Source organism: Tubulanus polymorphus, chromosome 3 (genome assembly GCF_964204645.1).
Source record: "Tubulanus polymorphus chromosome 3, tnTubPoly1.2, whole genome shotgun sequence".
NCBI lineage: Eukaryota > Metazoa > Nemertea > Palaeonemertea > Tubulaniformes > Tubulanidae > Tubulanus > Tubulanus polymorphus.
The window spans coordinates 7,652,077-7,672,102 of record NC_134027.1 but is presented as its reverse complement, the minus strand read 5'-3'; the positions used below and the strand labels follow the sequence as shown (position 1 = coordinate 7,672,102).

Here is a 20,026-nt window from a genome sequence, read left to right as displayed (position 1 = left end):
AAATACATTACTAAAAATGTTGTTTTTATTATGTTTTCTAAAGACATAAGTTCTCAAGATTTGTAGAAAAATTTAATTCATATTTTCATCTTTTATGACACATATAGCGCACTGTATCAAAGTTCGTCATTGTTGCGTTGGAGATATTTGGGTAGTTCAGAACTAGCGCATCTAAACCCTAAATTTCCAGCGGAACTGTCCGGGGTATTTTGACTTCGTGCAGCACAACGGTAACGATAACAGGTATCCTGGAATATACAATAAAATGTTTGAAAATTTGTTTGTACGAACCAAATCTTCAAAATTAGGAGGCTTTGTACCCAATTAATGACAAAACATACCTTATGGCACATATATGACCCTCCTTTCTTCACTTTATCCTTTCCACTAATGGCACCAGTCTACAAGAAATATGAAACTTAGCGTCACACGATCTAATGCAAGGCAATATGTAATTCTTTTCTCTCGAGTACTTACTGGATTTTTAGATTTTGCTGATGAATGATTCACTTGCCACCAATCTGCTGTCCACTCCCAAACATTACCAACTATATTTTTCATGCCATATTTATTTTGTGCTGGAAATTCCGTAACCTGCAAGTTAATAAGTTAAAACTTGAATAGGCACACTGTGTAGGCCAACTGCTTATCCCGGCATGAGGGAAAAATTTTACTACATTAAAATAAAAAAAATCTATTAAGTATGGATAATCAAAATATTGGCACCACACAAAAATGTGGACACTGTGTATGTACTTACAGGAGCTGTGCTGATGTAACCATCTTCTTTGCTATTTTCAGCAGGAAATTTCCCCTGCCAAATGTTCATGTAATGTTTACCCTTTGGCATTTCCTTATTTCCCCATGGATATAACCTGCCAAATACATACAACAGAACATATCAGAAGGGTTTTTCAATTAGCCAATTAGAGGCAATCTTTAGTCTCATGAAAAAAACCTTTTTAAATTTCTTTTTATTGTCACTGGATTTTATGTTTGTGTTGAAAGCAGAATAACATTGCCATATATATATATTGGTACCTATGCATATTTTGTAACCGCAATCAATTGTGAATGCATTTGTTCGCCAGGGGGCAGAATAGTGAGATTGTCAGATTGTCATATGCATATCAAGTGGGCATGGGGTCCCTGGAACCTTAGTTTATACAGCGAGTAGCAGCTACCTACCTATTTTTTCTCCCACCCTGACATGTATATTCCCACTCCGCTTCTGTAGGAAGGCGTTTATTCAACCAATTACAATATTTAACAGCATCGTTCCAAGATACATGAACAACTGGATGATCCATTCTGAAATAATAAGCCAGTCAGCTTATAGATCCCGTTATTTTCTATCAATTCAAACTAACATGAAAATGATTACCATACCTATCTTTTATATGTGTATCCAATCCTTCTGGATGCTTCCAGGATGCGCCTTTAACTGGTAACCACCATGGTGCTGCGGCCACCTGTTAAATTGTATCATCTTATTTCCGGTATACACGAGTATAGTACGCGTTATTAGATTAATCGAAAGTGATGATGACTTACAGCTTGTGTGATACTTTTTAATGTTTGTTCACTGAGCAATGATTGTAGGACAAATGAATCACCAAAACTTTCAGCCTGAAATAGGCTTCAAAGAATTAGAGATTAATAGAACTACCACATGAAATCAAAGCCTGTAAACATACCTCTGTTTTGTAAGATGTAGCATTTACAAAACGCTCAAAGTCCTGATTACTGACTTCGTGCATATCCATATAAAACGAAGAAACCGTCACACCCCTAGCTGGGTACTCTCCATCGGCTATTAATATCGGATCATTGAGACCCATCGTAAACTGACCGCCTTGTATATAAACCATGTTATCTGTATAAGAAGGCTGTAGCTCATCATTCAGCTCATCTTGACCCTCATCCGTAACAACTGTTACATCACTATGATCATCATCGATTTCTTTATTTGTTTTCCGATTAGATTTACAGCCGCATGAAGTATCTGAACCTTTTAACCGTTCAGCACCGTCTTTCTTATTTCCACAACTACCATCGAGACTTTCTTCAAATGATGCAAAGTTTACCGTTAACAATACGAGTAGTAACGACAGCAGAAAAACTCGCGACATCGATTTCGAATCCATTTTCAGTTTAATAAAGAATCGTAAGGAATATATCCTTTACAACCCAATGACTTGCAATAGCAGGCTTTTCGGTTTTTTATTTCACTTATATTTTCCTGACTGGTTGATACACCCCCCGAATAATCGTAACACAATTCTTCACCAATTTCGATATCGCGCTTCGCGAATAACGCCAAATGAGGAATGCTATTGTCAATTCTAACCGGAAGCATGAACAAATTTGGATCGCAAGAATGATTCAAAAATCGACCGACGTTTCCGATGTTTTTCGGATCGACGATAAACGTGTTTATCGCGGTCGACGTGTGCTCTTTTAATACAAAAATATAATTAGAATCGTCACAAGACTGCAGCTTCCATCGCAAGCGAGCTTCAGATTCACTAATTACTTCACCGGCATACTCGCACACGAAACAATTTTTGCCGATTTTCTCCTCTGCGATTACGCCGTATCCTTTGCGATGAGTTTCGACGACTTTCAATTTTCGTTGCAGACGATGTTGTACAAGTCGATTACGACAGGATTTCGTACAGTTACAGTCGCGAGAACATTCGAGAATCGGTCGCGAAGTGAAATTCGCATCGATTAGCCGAAAATCGCGATACGTTTCACCGAATCTTTGAATACAAGGGCAGCGTTCCGGTACGCAAGTTTCACACGCACATCCGATATGTTGCTCTTGAAATAATTCGATATCGCATCCAGCTCCAGGAACGTTTTTACAGCAATACTGAAATTAAGGATCAATTGTAAATGTAGTATTGAAGCAAATTTTATAAATATCAATTCAACATCTTAAAAATCTTTTAACTTATAACACCTTGTATATCCCTTGATTTTCAAATACCAGACCAATACCTTTTATGAACATATTACCAATCTCGCCAATGTAGGCCTATTCTATGTATATCTATATAGAACATAATTGACTGTCATTGAATCAATATAAGTTATTCAGTTGGAACTAATTTCATGTCACAGGATTGATATCAGCCACATCAAAGGCCAACTGCATTATCCTGCCAGTCATTACTCAGTTCATTGAGACTGACCTACAACCTAAATATAGTCAACACTATCAACTTTAACTATTTAAGTCTTTTACTCGTCACCAGTGAGCTATAAAGTTAAATCATTAATAAGACTCAGTGTTATTTGGTTTCGACACCTAAAATAAATACCAATCATTTAAAGCAAATATCACTTAATGACTATTGATATCACAATAACGATGTAAATTGTAGCCCTATCTCCAGTGAACATACCCATATAAGAATAATAGCTAGGGATACGCAGCTAGTGTCGAAAGATAAGCATTTGAACATAGATCATGTTTTTTAAAATATCAAATACACAAATTGTACTACTATTACCCTAAAACTGTTGATTGTGTCACTGTCAGTAGCTTGCGCATCTATGCCGACACCTACAGATTCAATACCTTGATCTAATGTAGGATTAGGGCAAGTCTCTGTATTCATCGATTTTGATAGAATGAAAAGTTTGGAAGTCGTGGGTGCAACATGTGTCACGCTTGACCCTGACACTACAGAACAGTCTGTCGTTCTACTGGAGATAATAGGAGTTTTACTTTCTTTCGCTGTAACTTTTAGGACGTGTTGGATATATTTTCTCGATTTAAATGGGGAACTGTTTGTTTCAGATCTTTTCACTGTGAAATATCAAAATATTCGATGTGATGACCGATGGGGACCGATAGTTCCACGCAGGTTGTTGTCAAAATAAGATAATCTCCATCATCAATAAACATTTATCTGATTGATTTGATTGATCGAACCAAAGGATATATTCCATACCCGAAATACTTGGCTTGTCAATGACATTATCTAGGTTCGAGTCCTTACTTTCCTATATTACAGTGCATTTTCGCCAGATTGTCATCACATGCTGGCTCCGCTAGCGTTAGCGTTAGCTGGGCCCTAATGGTTTCAAATACTTTTATATCTATTATGACGCTGTCAAAACAAAAATGTAACATTTACAAAAATGGTTTCATGTTTGATTTACTACTAAAGCGTTATTTAAGGGGTCATTCGATGTCCAACGTCTTCGTTCAGCGTTTCAAAATAAACAGATTTGAACATATCACACCCGTCGTTATTTCGTACGTTTAATTTGTACATGTAATTAATCAAATCGTTCGTACGTACCGGTTATAAATACTTTGACGAATAAAATCAAATATCAATCAATATAAAAACTTTCAACTTAGTTTTCTTGCTCTCTTCTTTCATGAAAAATTCAAAGACTGACGTTTGAATCATACAATCATTCAAACCGACGGATATCGAAGGAAATTGGTTTCAGAAGTAAATAACTCAAAATTCACCAATTGATTTCATGAAGTATATAGAAAAACCAGCTACTTACAAATTTAAACGTTTAAAGGCAAAATTTATTCAATATTCACATTAAAGAATATTACATTTTTTCAGTCTCGTCGATGGACATCGCGTAGTGAATGCAGAGAGGCGAATTGTTCACATTTGCTATATTATAGGATAAAGGTGCAAAACCAAAGGGCCCAGGATCTAAAAAATACCGCACTGGACGAAATGTGGTGGTTTGGAAATTAAATGGCTTCGATAGATGTATAAATACAACGATACTTTCATTCAATTAAATCACCTGGGTCCTATATATGTTCACCTCTAATTATTCAATTAGTCAGGGATTGCAGATTGAGACGTGGGTTCGCTGTGACGTCGATCGCGGTACTCCCAGAGGTGTTCATTCGTCGCTGTTTGTATCTTTCGCCACTCCAGTTTATTTTCATGATATCTATTTGCAAATTAGTTCATTCACGTGAATGAAAACCGATGATTCTCACGTGAGCGAAATAATAATGTCATCAGACAAAATGATTACTATTGAGATTTGAATGAAATTCCAATGTTTAAACGAAAATCTATATTTTAATGATGTATAACCATTACGAATATATCCAACTTCACAAAACGTACGGTTACGGTACCCGGTACATAAAGTAGACATTGGCCTATCGCTGTACAGAATAAACATGAACAATCAGATGATACGTAGGCCTATGAAATGAAAAACCCATAGGCCTACAGGAATAACAAGATAGCCCTCTCGACTCGTCGTTTGCGTGGGTGCGCGTGCGTAGCGTACGTCACACCCGGAGAGAATAAAGTCGCCTGTTGCTCTAGACTCAGATCATCGCCGATAAATCTACCAATAAAACAAAAAGTTTTCCAGATAAACATTTCGTCGAAGTGGTTTTTTTCTCCGTTGAATATAGAAGCTGCAATGAAATTTGAAGGAACGTGTTTATGTCGTCGGGGTTATTGGATCCGCAATCTGTTCATAGGTAAGTTTATTTATGTTTTGCATCCAATATTGTCACTTAATCTATTTAAATGATAAAAAAACTAACTGAACGATTAATAACTTAAAAAAGATACACGTAAGTCGTGTCCATCATAAGTTTCAATAGCTTCGATTCAAAAGTTGAATGGTCTTTTTGTCATTCTGTTTCTCAATTTTACGGTAGTTAACAACACATTTTTGTCGCTAAAATTCGATTTTATCCTACCTTAAAACGAAAACAAGTAAGGTAAAATCCAAAATGTTTAATGACTGCGCATTTTGCGAAACAACAAGTCAAGTTTTGCCTTTGTAGGACAAATTTTTGATCTCGTGTCAGAATGAAAACACTTCTTCGATAAAATACAGGAAATAGAGGCGATATATATTGCAGATCTTATCAAAATCAAACTACTTTTTAAAGATCGTTATAAATCAGAAATGAGACAGATCCTTGAACTGGCGGGTGTGTGTATTTCCATTGGAGACCTCACTGAATTGAAGACGAATCATGACGCATGACGCACACAGTCCATTTAAGAAAAGTGCATCCGAATTTAATTTGAATAAAACTTGGTGATTATCAGATCTATAAACACCACTGCACTGCAAAGCATGTTATTATTTTCTTCTTCGGTTTTTTTATTTATACACTATTTGCTCCGATGTACGTAATGCGCAGAAAAAAGTTGCCAATTGATTCGTTGCGTTTATCGTGGACTCCTTGCAATCTAGTCAACTATTGATACGGATTTTCCACCAATTTTCCCTTAATGTATATTTCATATTTCATGTGTCGCATATTTCATTTGACTAGTAACCAATTAAATCATCGAGGCATAATCCGTACCCATATAGACTGGAAAATGCGTTAATGTTCCTTGCATTAATAGTTAAACAATCGGATGATAAAGCTTGCTTTTACTTCGGTTTTGGATGTAATGGCCACTTTCATTCATCGCTTAGCTCCCGACTCGCGACCCCGACTCCCGACGTATGAATAAATAAATATACCGTGCAAAATATTCAGAGTTTGTTTTAAACCGAAGCAGCTTTCGTTGACAGCTTGATTTTAACGGTGGTGTTCATAATTGAAAATCGTGGTCTCTATAGGGATTCCGCGGGCTGCTATTCGGATGCTATTTCGCACTGCAAATATAGTATCGTTATCATCAATGAAAAAGCTCCGAATCAACATTACTATAAATAGGAGAAAATTATCAGATAGAAAAACATCTGTAAAAGAAAGTGCCGCGTTGACGCTGACGGGTGTCACGCTGTTCACACACAAATGCAATTGACCGGTTCATTATCGGTTTGATTGGCAGCGTTGTCACGGGAAACCTCTAACACTTCCACTGCAGTTGTCAAAAGCAAAGTCATCGCGTAGTCAGATGGGGTTGCGCATTTACACACCGCATCAGTGTTTGATCAGTGGAAAAAAGACCGTTCGTTACAACTTTTGATAAAAAATATCATTTCATGGATTGGAATCCAGCAGTGTCCATAGCGAAACGACCACTATACTCTCTCATAACACCAGTTCCCATTCGAGACTCAGTTCATCGTTTGTTTTGGAACTGCTATTTTTTCATCGACCTACGTCACGATACGATGGGAGACATATGCATCATTCAATGTCCTCCCACTAATTTCCCTCGAAAAGAAATTACTAAATCACAGCTATCATTAGCGGGATTTTCGAAATGAATAATTCATACAGAATCATTAAAATTTTGTTCATGCAATTGGATCATTTTGCACCGAAATCCCTGTTTGTTTTATTTCACGAGATTTAACAATTAGATCACAAAGTGATTTGGAAAATATAAATAAAAATCTATCTATCTATCATTTGACGAAAAACGCTTTCAGAAAATCATAACCAAACCGTCATCAGTTGCGGGACGATTGAATCGTTTGGATGCATTATTTACGTCGCCCATTTTATGTAAAATTGGATGTGAACGTATCTTCACAAAGCAATCACTTAAATAATGTTTTAGTATAATGGTACTTCTTGATTAAAGCGAATTTATTTATCTATCTATTTATTTCAGAGATAAATTGCAACAATGTGTACAATATGAAAGATGATACATAATGTTGTAATATAGAACTGGGGTTTCAGAAAAAGCAAGGCTTGTATAAACTGAAACCCTGAAAAGGAATGCTAAATATACAAAAGTTGGACATTGGCAACGATACATTGCCAAGAATTCTTAAGTCGGTTAAAGTGAATGTGTAAGATTTTTTTTTACGAGTTCACATCCAGTTTTTGCCCTGACAAACCTATGCCGTTATTTGTGTCTGAACACTCAATTACGATACGTATGTGTAGATATTGATTAGATATAAAAGGAAAGCTATAATCTCAATTTTCATCATTTTTTCCTAGTTTCAGTAATAATTGCGAGCACAAATGTGATATCTTCTCTGGGGCAACGAGAGATGCGAGCCTCGCAAAAAAGAAATATAGTAGATTTGCATAATTTCTACAGGCGATTAACAGCTAACACCGCTCAGGCCGCCGATATGAAAAAAATTGTGAGTTCAAATAAACATTGAATATTAAATCTAAACAATTCTTTTGGAGATATGATTACGAAATAATGTAATCAAGTGTTGCTACTAAACGTGTAAAATCATATCATGTATTTCGAATCGATTAATTTGCATGTCAATTTTCTGTCTGTTGAGACGCAAATTGGACGGCAAAGCATTGTCTTCGATGTTTTCAAACAACTGGTTTTGCTTCAGTTTTGGGATGAATCTCTGGCTGAATCTGCTCAGAAAGTCGTCCAGTGCAGAAATCTATGGAAATCTCACCAACAACTTTCCGACGAGTTCGGCGAAATGGATGAATTCACGTATTTTCTCAAATACGGAGTAAACACGGCTAAAGTACCGCGTAAAACTACCATGTCATCGATTATTCGTAAATGGTTTAACGAAGGTGTCAACTATGACGAAATGATTAACCAATGTACTACCGATTCACCTTGCTGGAACTATTCGCAAGTACGTTTTTATGTTAAAAAGATTTCTTTAAGTCATTTGATTCGTGTGTTTAGCTGCGATTCTATGAAATCCAACTGATTAGGACTTGAGATTTCAAAGCGAAACGCTGATAGAGCTACCTTCGTACGTGTACGATAATCGATAAAAGATGATTCGCCACTTTAAAACGTTAGTATGATTCCCAGTTCTTTACAACGGCACTTTTATGCGGGATCATGATGGGTCAATATTCCCAACTTTTCTCCACGCACTTGTCGATTCACTATGGAGAGCTCATCTTTTATCAGACATCAAACACACATGACAAATTAAGCCCATGGTCTCGGAGGTGAAGAATCCGTGACTAAGTTACAAATTGCTATAATACAGCTGAAAAGTTCTTGCTAATCAGAAGATACAAGTGACTTTGACAATTCAGGTGGGATAATTGCGTTGTTTGGGCGTATCACTAGTAATTATTGCACGGAATAGGAGCGATGTCCTTGTTTATAACCCTATATCACAATTCCTAGTAGCCAGTTATTTATCTCGTATAGGAACGTCGAGCAGGTTTTCGATAGATATGATTATATGGTTTGTGTGGAGAAAATCAAAATTTCCACCATTGTAGTTTAATATCATATACGATATTCGCAAATCAGGCAGTTCCTAATTTGAAAAAAAAAATAACTAACCTGTTACTCATGTTGTTTGCCACTCTAGCGTGAGATACCCACCATTTCAAGCAAATTTAAATCGTACATAGTCAACTCATCTATCGGGCTCCAGATATTTATGCCATTAGTGCAGATTTCAAATTTTATTTGGCTAGACATTATTCTCGATTACAAGGTCATCAAAATTAAAACCGTTTGCATTTCAGCTTATTACAGCGGAAACCGATCGAGTCGGATGCGCTGTGAATAAATGTACTCTTTACGGAAGGGCCACTATTAAATTCGTGGCATGTATGTACTACCCTGCGTAAGTAGCTTTGAAACCTGTTATGTCATGGAAAGAATCATCCATCGCGAAGAACAAAAGCCAATTATAGATTCTTCTATCGTTCTGCCACGCGAAAAAGAATCATATCGTCGTATTTTTTGCATCGGTCGCATCAGGCAATAACGATAAAAAAATGAATTGTCGCAGTAAGGATTCTGAGATTTTCTGCGTGCGCGGTTCAATAGTTGTTGTCGCACTCAATCCAATCCACAATTATACAAGATTTAGGCCTACTGATGTGTTGTCCCGAAGAATTGACATGATATTCCATATCGAATTATGCCGCTCATGGAGAATCTTTAAAAGAGACGTATTTTGGAAGTAGATTTAAAGCTTGGTTATAGAAAAGATTATCAAAACTTGTAGCAATTACATAGTGGACAATATTCTGTTCTTTACTTCCACTATGTTACAAGATAGTTTTCAATGAGTGGTAACATTTTTTCTAAAAAATCGATTGAGGAAGAAATTATTCAGAAACATCCAATTCATATCAATGATTTAGTTGTTGTAACTAAATGTTGTGGGCAGTTTATATTATATTTCAGTTTGGGTTCCAGGGTAAGTGTCGGCGAAAAGCCGTTTAAATCTGGTGAACCTTGTTCGAAATGCGCAAGTCCGGCTGCTTTCTGTCATAAACAACTTTGTGGTAAGTTTTCTACTATAAGCGCACCACCTAGATCCTAGCTAAATCTCCATTTAGTACTCCTTACAAATATTTATTCCTTCATCTTTCTGAGGTAAATCAACATTATATCAAGATAGTCAAAATATTCTATTTTTCATATGCTTGTCCATTTCAGTTCCATGTCTAGAGTCAGATTCCGGACTATGTGGTGAGTTATGTAACTTATTTAGTACTGACAACGCCAGAAGATGGTTGTATTCGATTCCCTCGCAATTTTTGAATTATCCTAGCAACGCTCTATATAATGAATATAATATACTTCAAATAGTGGCAACCCATCCTTTACTAGCATGATGACTTTTGAACGGGATACGTTTGTACGTCTTGAAATACGAATCTGTTGGTCATTTAAAGTTTCCATTGCGAACTAGTGATAATAGCTTGCTGTGAAAGGAAAGTGCTTTTATCTCGGGTACTTTCCAACTAATCATTATCCGCGCGTGATCAGTTGAAATTACCGCTTAATGCACGTTTCACGACTCGTCGTAAGCCGAGTCGAAAACGCAGCTTGCACTCAACTTCCGAACCTGAAATAGAAATCTTCATATAGACTTCACGGTCCACTCCCTGTTTTCTTGGGCAGTGTGTTTAATATCGTCGAATAAAATCACAATATTTTCAAGGTTTCTAAAGTTGGGGCTGGCTTGTTTTATCACCCCTATACCCCTTTCCTTAATTGATTACTAAATAATACAATTCAGGACGGAGAAATCCTTCATATGTCAAGAAAATGTTATAACTATTGTTATCATCCTTGCATTTTGTCAATGGTAGAATGTCGGAAGACTTGTAAATTGAACGAGTTCGGAAGAGGTATATTAGACCGATCTACATGTACTTGTAAGTGCGAATATGGCTCAGGGAACAACTGTGATGGTAAGTAGTGCCTTCCGCATCCAACGATTGGCACCAGCCATGTGTAACGGTAATCAGAATAAAAACAAATATATTCCTCCTATGGTTCTTTTTCATTACAGAACCATGTTTTCAAGAATATGACGATGAATTATGTGAAGGTCAAGACTGCACAAATGATATGATCCAAGAAATGTGTCCAATGAAATGCAGCACTTGTAGTAAGAGCTACACATTCCATATATATTTCATTTCCAAAAAGCCTATGGCCGACGTACTTTTTTACGATAAACGTATTGAGTTCTATCATTGTCTACGTCGCAAGATTTCCCGAAAATTTCGATTTCAATCTATTATGTATTCTGAACGAATTCAACCATTGCGTGGGGTTTTAATCAGTCCAGTCTTCTTAATTAACTGTGTTTTTTTCAGGGTCGTTCTCGTGAGTGGGTTTGATCAAGTACTTTTCAACGACATGAATCGGATGTTCTTTGCGTTTATCTCACATTCTAACACGTTTTTGCTTTTATGACCAACGTTCAAGAATATCCAATGACGGTTTTGAACGGAACTCTGCTAAATAGACGATGCTGCGCACACCCGTCCGCTGTCCCATTAAAAGTCGAACCAACGATCATTTGTTTTATCTTTTTTTTCACTTTTCGCCTTCGACACATGAAATTATCGGTTAGAGGTGTAAGTTTGGATTGGAATAAATACGTATTTAGTTCCATGAGATGTCATGCGTTGTCTTTTATAGAATGTCAATTAATTTGACTGTCATATCAACTTGACTGAAATTAACCTTCGAAGGATTTTGAAAATCAATGGTCAAGTTTCTGCTGTGGTGTATTATCTTCAAGCCCGCATATGAAATATTGAACAGGGACGGGAAAATCAAATCAAAATACTTCCGTTTACGTAGGCTCCGCTAGATTCTTTCGGATTTTTCAAAAATTTTAATGGCATGTACTTTAGAGAAGACTACCGTCCGACCGGATGAGTTGGGCGTACTGACTGCGCAGCAGGCGACATCATCAATCTTGAAATCAAATGGATATTTTACGGAGGTGTAACCCTGAAATCAGTGGTCGTGATTGGTACTCATTGGGAGGAGAGGAAGCGTGAGAAACACACTAATTGCAAGATACACCACGAATCTAAAACGGTCGAAAGTTTATGAAAAATTCGATCGATCATTTTTTCGGAACGAGTACCGCCTTGAAATTGATTCACCGCGTAAAAACTTGCTCTCGATAGACACAAAGTTGGTAGGCAATTAGTGTAATATAACATTCGTCCATAGATTGCATTCCTTATAATCACTATCTTTTTGTAGAGGAATAATTGCGGTTACGACATGCTGCGCTTTTTCAAATATCTTAACACGGTGTTCCATAAATCAACAAAAAAGTTACATCCTCAAGTATATATTTATTGAAGTTCGTAGCCGTGTGGTTACGGACGACCTGATTCACTTTTTACTATCTAATTAATCAGCCGACCAAGCACAATGTTTGAATAACTAAATACCGTCGACGGGGAAGGTAGCACGTACTTGCAGGCATGTTGATTCGGTGGCGTGAACATTTATAATAACTGGCTTACATACTGAATATTAATACAACGGCAGTTTAATGAAATATAAAGTTAAGAAACCGTTTATTTAAAGTATTAATGTATAATAAGTTCATACACTTGACTATACGGAATAAATATCATCAATTGCGCGTGATCGGAATAAGAATAAATGCGTACTGTTTTTGGATGGATTATGCTGATTACTATCACTGAATTAACGACTAAGGATATCGCTCAATTGGCCTGTTTGAAGAGGAATGACAGCATTGGATGGATCGAATTTATGTTTCATTAGTGAATGTGCGACTGCATCAAATCGATCTAAGAACTGCTGGTATGTGATATTCAGAATGATTACGAGCGAAATCTTGAAATCGATTATGTTTTTATGAAATACTTTAATTGATATGACTCACTAAAAACCAGTAACTGAGATGTTAAGAAAATCAGCTTCGAAAAGACCACAATCGGCACCGTTGCCGGTTGGTATTCGCTGCCCATCATCACCATTTAAATCTAGCGCCGTGTTATTTCATAAACGCGTCGATCCGTACGAAGTCGACAGCGGGGATAAACTGATCCAAGAAGCGGCGGATGTCATAGAGGAAAGGCTGAGAAAGATCTACATCAGACGCGCTCAAGAGGCGCAACAGACGACGACACCACCACTGAAACCGCGTCGACCTCGATCAACGAAAACGGCAGCCGCTTCCAGGGTTTCACTTGCTGGCGGCGCTGTAAATGCTTGGGAAGGGACCGTGCAAACTGAAATGTCACGACTATTTCCATCTAATACTACAACCCTTCCCTCAAAGGTCTTCGGTGAAGCCGAACCAAAACATGAACCCTCACAGCTCGACAATAATGATACGTTTAGCGAATGTCAAGGAAGACAAACCAAAACGGTTCGTATGAAAACGTCGGCTCCACCGCCTCGTTCGAACAATAGCCCGGTTAATAATAGAACGTCTTCAAAAAGCCATTCGAATGAAAGAAAGAAGAGACCGGTGACCGCTCGCAAGCAAAGCATCAAAGCGCTGGCTTCAAACCCCGAATACAGAATTGTATTTCAATCAGCTAGAGATATCCCCAAAAGTACCGGTCGTTTATTCGATAGACTTCGCAGTACTAGTTACACGGATTATTCGACGCAAAACTTGCAGCCGTCGACGCCCTCAGAAGTAGCCGATCATCAGCACTTGCCGACGCGTCATCGACTCATGAATAAGATGTTGAACAATCGACTTCTGACGGAAAAAATTGAAAATATTGAAGCAGCTCGACTTGACACGAACTGCTTGTATAAAATGATACGAAGTGGAGATAATACCGATTCTAAAAATGCGGACGCGAACCCCGTTTTTCACGAAACGGAAATCGAAGAAGAGCAACCATTGAAAACTGAAAATATCAATGAAGGATATGACCACGATGACGTCACACCACATCACGCGGCAGTCAGATTCCGCATTATTGAACCACCTCGTAATATTCGTCGCGGGGTCAAAGGTCGTTTGGCTATCGATCATACAGCTAACGATGACCTCAGATCGAAACTGAACGAAATGCTATAACTTTCGAGCGTCAGGAAAAATATGTATTATTGTAATGTATATACTTATATATAAGTATCGAAGCAAACATTTGCCTTGGTTCCAAACACAATTTGTGCTCCCAAGATGTATGGGAGCAGTCATTATTCTGAATAGAAATAAGTTATTCTCTTTTCTTAATGGACTCGTTGAAGAAGTATCGGAAGAGTTTGGCAAGATATGTGTAAAGCTTTTTGAATTGAACATTTTTTTGTACCTTAGATTTCTTTAATATAATTTGGGAATAATGACCCACAAAATACCAACCGACCAACCGAGCGTGTATTCAATTTATTAGATATAACGATTTGCGATTTTCATTAATAGGAACCCCGCGGGCGGACTGATTAAGAAAATTCAGGAGGCCGTGCGTGAAAATAAATACGGGTGAAATATGATTGTAATTTGCGCGTAAACTACGTTTTATGCTGTCATTCAATTTCTAAACATTGAATAACCGTATATCTCATATATATACAATTTATAGTTAGACGCTGTCTATAATTGGGAAAATATTTTTTCTAACGCACATAACTTCCCTATTCAATATTTGGGTTATTACCAGAGATATTCTTCTTATGCCTAATTTATAGTTATTATCCATGCATTCCTCGAAGTGATAGAAATTTTTTCCTGGCAGGGAGGGGATGCGAAAATTGAAGACAAATCATTAGACACGAAGTTGAATATATATTATAAACGCCTTTAATCGAGTTACGCAATCAGTTGCTCTGCATGAATATTCGTGTAAACTCCTTCCTCCTTACACGGTATCTGCCATCTCGGGAACGAATCATACCGGGGTATATAAGCGGGTGGATCCAGGAGGGGGTGCTCTACTGAGAATACCGATAGAAAAATTAGTCTCCTCTGTTTCCTGCATTCTGAAGGTTTTGGGCACTATTTTTGATGATCCCATACGTTGTACCCATCTCCAGCCCAATCATTGCCTTTGAATAAGCATTTTAGCCAACACGGAAATTTTACCAAGTAGGGGCTTCAGCACCCCCTGGATTCGCGGCTGATAAGGGGTTTGGCGAAACTAGTGAAATTGAGACGTATGAGCAACGCAGTGCGCTAGGACGTCACTAATGGCTTAGTCTTCGCTGTCTTGTGTATTTCAACCTCGTCAACCGTCGATATATCTCAAAATATGCAAGATTATCGAATTTCCTTTTAACCCGCAAGTTAAATGCAATTGCAAGTACGTAAATCTTGAAGAGAGATATCATTTCTTTCTTTCCTCAAATCGAGAAATTCAAGCAATAATCTTCATGGATTGCATTTTAACAGCTTTATTCAATTTCGTACAAAATCAACAATATGCAAATAATAGATAATATTGTATACACCTTAATAATTTTTATCATTTCATCATAGGAATCTGTGCGCCAAAAATCATTCACATAGTAACCCAGCCTTTCAAAATACGCGAATTGCTATGTATTAAGAATTTCATCTCTAACATTTTTGTCCATTAATATTCCATTAACGCTGGGTATTGTTTCACCAATGATAAAAGCCTCGGGTACTTGTATATCCTCCTCATCACTATCATCATCTTCATCGTTATCCTCCAAACTATATAGTAAATTATCATTCTCATAAGTCGGGAAATAATATCTAAAATGATAAACAAATTAACACATATGAACTTCCAATGCGATGAGAAAAGGTGAATTTCAATTGAAGTTTTTCCTTTTCAGTACAACTTACTGAGGTAAGTCCCATATTTCCTGACTTGGAATTGTAGAAATATGTCCTGTATCGACCATGTGGGTCATCAACTTCTGTTTCGTGTCGAACTTCACAGAGCAGAAGATACACAGACATTGATGAATCTGAAGGAAAATGCAGCAACAACCAATGCCAGGAATTCATAATGATGAAAGATGCAGATAATCGAAGAATGAAACTACATTCATTAAGATTTCCAAATTCATACCTGTCGTCTTATGTAGTTGACTAGCTTTAATTTCTGATAGAAGTATAGTTTCTGTTCTCTTATAAATTTCTGCATGTCAAAACAATGAATTTCCTGAAAAGAGAAAAAAGTATGGCGTTTTGTATTATTTGGTACCGGTAATCCTTTACAGAGTTGGAATATTCATTGATTACCTTCATATGGTGAAGCAGTGCTACCCCTGTAGTCTTCGATTCATCACAAAACAAGCAGACTGCATCATTTCCACCTTCTTCCTGCCAATCATTCCAATCCCTGTAATTCATTCAGATCAACTCGAAGTTATATAATCAAAGCTTTGAGATCATCATTTACAAATAGATGTTGGAGAAGCTTGGATCGCTCCTTTTCCTCGCAGTAACTTACTCATCATTTTCATTATCAGTATCTGAATGTATAGCGGGTGCATCAATTTCAGCTTGAATCACTTCCCAATTCTTACCCAACTCCTAAACGATAAACATCGAGCAAAACTCAATCAATACATGTATATTCACACAAACCCCGTTCATTTACTTACTAGGTAGTTGATGACATAGAATTTATCGTATATCTTATTTCGTGGATCGATCTTTTTATGCTGTTTTTTCCGCATGTGTTCCTTCAACGTTGCTCTGTCTTTGAAGACTTTTTCGCAGTACAAACACTGCAAACTATAACAAATTATGATTCATTAGTTCAGATTTTAATTTTGAAGAGAGGATTATAGATACATGTAGTTTTTGCTTTTTTTAAAATTGCACACGAATAAGCATAATAAGAAATAAGAAAAGGAATATGATTCCTACTTGGTAAGTTTTTCTTGCAACAGATCCAGAAACTCTTCAGCAAATACTAAAATATAAATACAGCTAAGTTCATACTGATTTCTGACATTCTGCAATTTTTACAGATTACCTTATTACCTATGTTGTCAGGCTTGCCAATGTTAAAATTGTGGTCTAGTGCCATGTGGTTGAAAAGAGTTGCTCTGAAATTGATAAGAGAAAATCAGACCCTGGATTCATATGGCCGGTCAGCTAAATACTGGTATTAAATGTACTGGAAATGACAATGCAGAAAAAAAGTGATTTTCACCTGTTTCCAGTGAAGTGCTCTTTACAGAACAAACAACCATGAGTAAATGTCTCATTTTCGCGCTCCTTTTGCTGAATTTCTAAAACACATTCCAGTTTCTTACGCTGAAGATTCTGTCTCAGTGATTTATCTTCAGGTAAAATATCAGCCAAAAGATAATATTTTTCAGGCAAACCTAAATAAGAAGTGTCCACGAATAAGATATTTTCAGCCTAGAGATTTTTTAAACTCGGTTTCCCTGTAGACAGTCAAGGCTAACCTATATCATTGGCTCCACAGTTTGACTTTATAACTGAACATATTTCTTCTAATTGAGTACACTTTAAGCGTTCCTTCCAGTAGGCAATGTAACTAGAATGGAAAAGAGATGAGATATTACAGCAAAATTAATCAATTTTTCAATGATCTTCATCTAGATAACACTGGCTTTATAGTAAACTGAACATTCACCTTACAAAATCTGCTATCATAGGAACTTCAGCAATGACAAGTTTGTGACTTTCCAAAAAATGTTTCAATAAATCATTTCTGTGCTTATCATCGGCACTGTAAGCTGCATCGCATAGTAAACATTCACAGAAATCAGCTTCAGTTTTAACATTCACTGATGTCTTCACAGCTGTGGTTCTAAGATTCAGTGGCTCTAGAATCGCATCTGCAAGAACAATTTTAAAGAAGCTGTACTGGTACACATTTGAGTAGAAAATAATTATAAATAACGAGACAAGTAGTACTATAGAAATATGTAGTATATCTATGCTTATTATGTAGGTATCAAATCTGCTGCTTAAAATGGTTGAAGGTATAATTTGCAGGCATTAACAGGTTGTATAGAACAGCTCAGTAAATATGAGCAATTTCATATGCTTGGGACCTCTAAATCAAATACTTACCGCAGTCACGAGGTCGGGAGGACTGCATTTCATTTTCTTATGACAGACTGACTTTGGTTATTGGCTAAAATGTTTTTGCCAAAATCTTGGTTGTTGGTTGTTACAGCATTCATTCAGTCGGTTAAGGATGTCATCTTCAGTTCTATGTCTGCAGTGATCTTTTCTATCATCAACAAATTCAAATCGTTTATTGACTGCAACTTTAAGTTTTCAGTAAAAAACATATATCGGCATATTTCGGCGTCAATAATTCATCATACTTTTCACAATTGACACATTTATTGTACGTAGATTTTATTCTTATCTTGCTTTGAGTCGTCAAAACAAAGATATACTGCGTTATGAAAATTAAAATTTCTAGGAGTAAAAAATCTGCACGACGACCTTGAGATTAACCGAGCATCTTAGACTGGTTTCCGGACTGCGGCGGTAGGTGGCGTATAATTATATTAGACTGGTTACCGGTGTCTTCTTCAATTTAGACTGGTTACCGGTCTCTATCTTCAATTACAATTGAATGGGACAGGCAACCAGTCTATACCGTATATGATTAGAGCACGCATATTCTTTATTTTCAAAACAAACACCGCCAACCCCGCATCAAAATTCACCTCAAAACATTCTTTCAAACATCTGGCGAAAACTACCTTTTTCCAATGACATCCTACAAACAAGCAAACAAAATTTAAAACGTAAACTCAGACCATATCTCACCTCCGCCTACAATGATATCCATCAATGTAATAACCCTAATTTTTATAATTGCTCACTCTCCTAAACCCTCTAGCTTACTCATTTAAACTCTCCTGAAATCATCAAAAATCATCAACTCTCATTTCCTTCCCCTTTGTTTCTTCATTCCCTTTCGTTTTTTTCCCTGGGTGCTTGCGACAGCGGCCTAAAGGCTTTGCTTGGCCCACACTGAAAGCTACTGTTCTCTCTCTCTCTTTTTATAATTGTGCTTTGTTTAAAAAAAATTGTAAATTTTATTGTTTGTTTTCTCTCAACCTGTGTACATAGCCTGTCATGCTTTCTGTGAAATAAATTTGAACTTGGACTTGAACCGTGGCAATCTCGATGTCATCAGGTTCGAATCCCTCCCTGGGGGAGGATGGGCAAAAATCCTTTCAACTTCAAGTGAAGAGCTCGTGGTGATTTCAGCGTCTAAATCCAACAAACGATACATCAATGAAGCACAACATCTCATATTTTGTTCATAACCAGACTCATCAAATGAACGTATTCTGAGCTTAGGAGAGCAAAATTTGCAGGTCAGGGGCGACTGGCAGGGTCGGGCTATGGGTGATTTACTGGTAGGGTCGGGCTATGGGGTGATTAACTGGAAGGTTCGGGATCATGGGTGATTTACTGCTGAATAGAGGATGTACAGTGGTGTCCCGGGTTTGAAACCTAGTAATTACTGACACTGATTCAGAGTGATCCTGATGCTGAATGGAGGATGTACAGGGTTGTCCCGGGTTTTTTGCAGGTCAGGGGCGACTGGCAGGGTCGGGCTATGGGGTGAATAACCGGAAGGTCGGGATCATGGATGTTTTACTGCTGAATAGAGGATGTACATGGATGTCCCGGGTTTGAAGCCTAGTAATTACTGACACTGATTCAGAGTGATCCTGATGCTGAATAGAGGATGTACAGGGTTGTCCCGGGTTCGAACCCAGTAATTACTGATACTGATTCAGAGTGGTCCAGATGCTGAGTAGAGGATGTACCGTGGATTAGCGGATTTTTCATACACGAATGTGAATTGACTCTGGCAACCAAGAGTCTACTGCCAGAGTCAGTTCGTGTTAGTTTATGCAAATCCAAGCATAGTGAATTTTAAGAATCGGCAGAACATAGCATCACAACCACTGAC

At 37.3% G+C, this 20,026-nt stretch overlaps 4 protein-coding genes across 6 annotated transcripts; 1 reads left to right on the top strand and 3 right to left on the bottom strand.

The window, feature by feature from the left end:
• Positions 1 to 28: 28 nt before the first annotated feature.
• LOC141901780 (formylglycine-generating enzyme-like) lies at positions 29 to 2,147 on the bottom strand. The gene is made up of 8 exons (XM_074789242.1): positions 1,698 to 2,147; positions 1,555 to 1,629; positions 1,390 to 1,472; positions 1,189 to 1,311; positions 761 to 875; positions 478 to 594; positions 342 to 401; positions 29 to 248 (listed from the first exon to the last, which is right to left on the bottom strand). The coding sequence occupies exons 1-8, from the start codon at positions 2,145 to 2,147 to the stop codon at positions 117 to 119; spliced, it is 1,155 nt and encodes a 384-aa protein (XP_074645343.1). The 3' UTR covers positions 29 to 116.
• A 2-nt stretch (positions 2,148 to 2,149) lies between these two features.
• On the bottom strand, positions 2,150 to 3,938 carry LOC141901783 (histone-lysine N-methyltransferase SETMAR-like). Of its 2 annotated transcripts, none has more exons than XM_074789249.1 (2): positions 3,522 to 3,938; positions 2,150 to 2,878 (listed from the first exon to the last, which is right to left on the bottom strand). In XM_074789249.1, exons 1-2 carry the CDS (start codon positions 3,627 to 3,629, stop codon positions 2,150 to 2,152), a joined length of 837 nt encoding a protein of 278 aa, XP_074645350.1. In that variant the 5' UTR covers positions 3,630 to 3,938. The 2 variants fall into 2 exon arrangements, with proteins under 2 accessions (XP_074645350.1, XP_074645351.1); XM_074789250.1 differs by lacking the exon at positions 3,522 to 3,938 and adding an exon at positions 2,969 to 3,199.
• Positions 3,939 to 5,191: 1,253 nt separating this feature from the next.
• Positions 5,192 to 11,733, top strand: LOC141901782 (cysteine-rich venom protein LEI1-like). Of its 2 annotated transcripts, none has more exons than XM_074789248.1 (9): positions 5,192 to 5,500; positions 7,895 to 8,043; positions 8,257 to 8,517; positions 9,380 to 9,480; positions 10,062 to 10,150; positions 10,305 to 10,337; positions 10,964 to 11,065; positions 11,167 to 11,265; positions 11,477 to 11,733. In XM_074789248.1, exons 1-9 carry the CDS (start codon positions 5,440 to 5,442, stop codon positions 11,488 to 11,490), a joined length of 909 nt encoding a protein of 302 aa, XP_074645349.1. In that variant the 5' UTR covers positions 5,192 to 5,439; the 3' UTR covers positions 11,491 to 11,733. The 2 variants fall into 2 exon arrangements, with proteins under 2 accessions (XP_074645349.1, XP_074645348.1); XM_074789247.1 differs by having other exon boundaries at positions 10,050 to 10,150.
• A 3,762-nt stretch (positions 11,734 to 15,495) lies between these two features.
• Positions 15,496 to 18,561, bottom strand: LOC141901776 (zinc finger protein 277-like). Its single transcript, XM_074789236.1, has 13 exons — positions 18,411 to 18,561; positions 18,151 to 18,313; positions 17,708 to 17,912; positions 17,517 to 17,608; positions 17,258 to 17,432; positions 17,086 to 17,150; positions 16,969 to 17,014; positions 16,701 to 16,833; positions 16,547 to 16,629; positions 16,336 to 16,435; positions 16,163 to 16,255; positions 15,934 to 16,058; positions 15,496 to 15,840 (listed from the first exon to the last, which is right to left on the bottom strand). The coding sequence occupies exons 2-13, from the start codon at positions 18,176 to 18,178 to the stop codon at positions 15,657 to 15,659; spliced, it is 1,329 nt and encodes a 442-aa protein (XP_074645337.1). The 5' UTR covers positions 18,179 to 18,313; positions 18,411 to 18,561; the 3' UTR covers positions 15,496 to 15,656.
• Between the last annotated feature and the right edge of the window lie 1,465 nt (positions 18,562 to 20,026).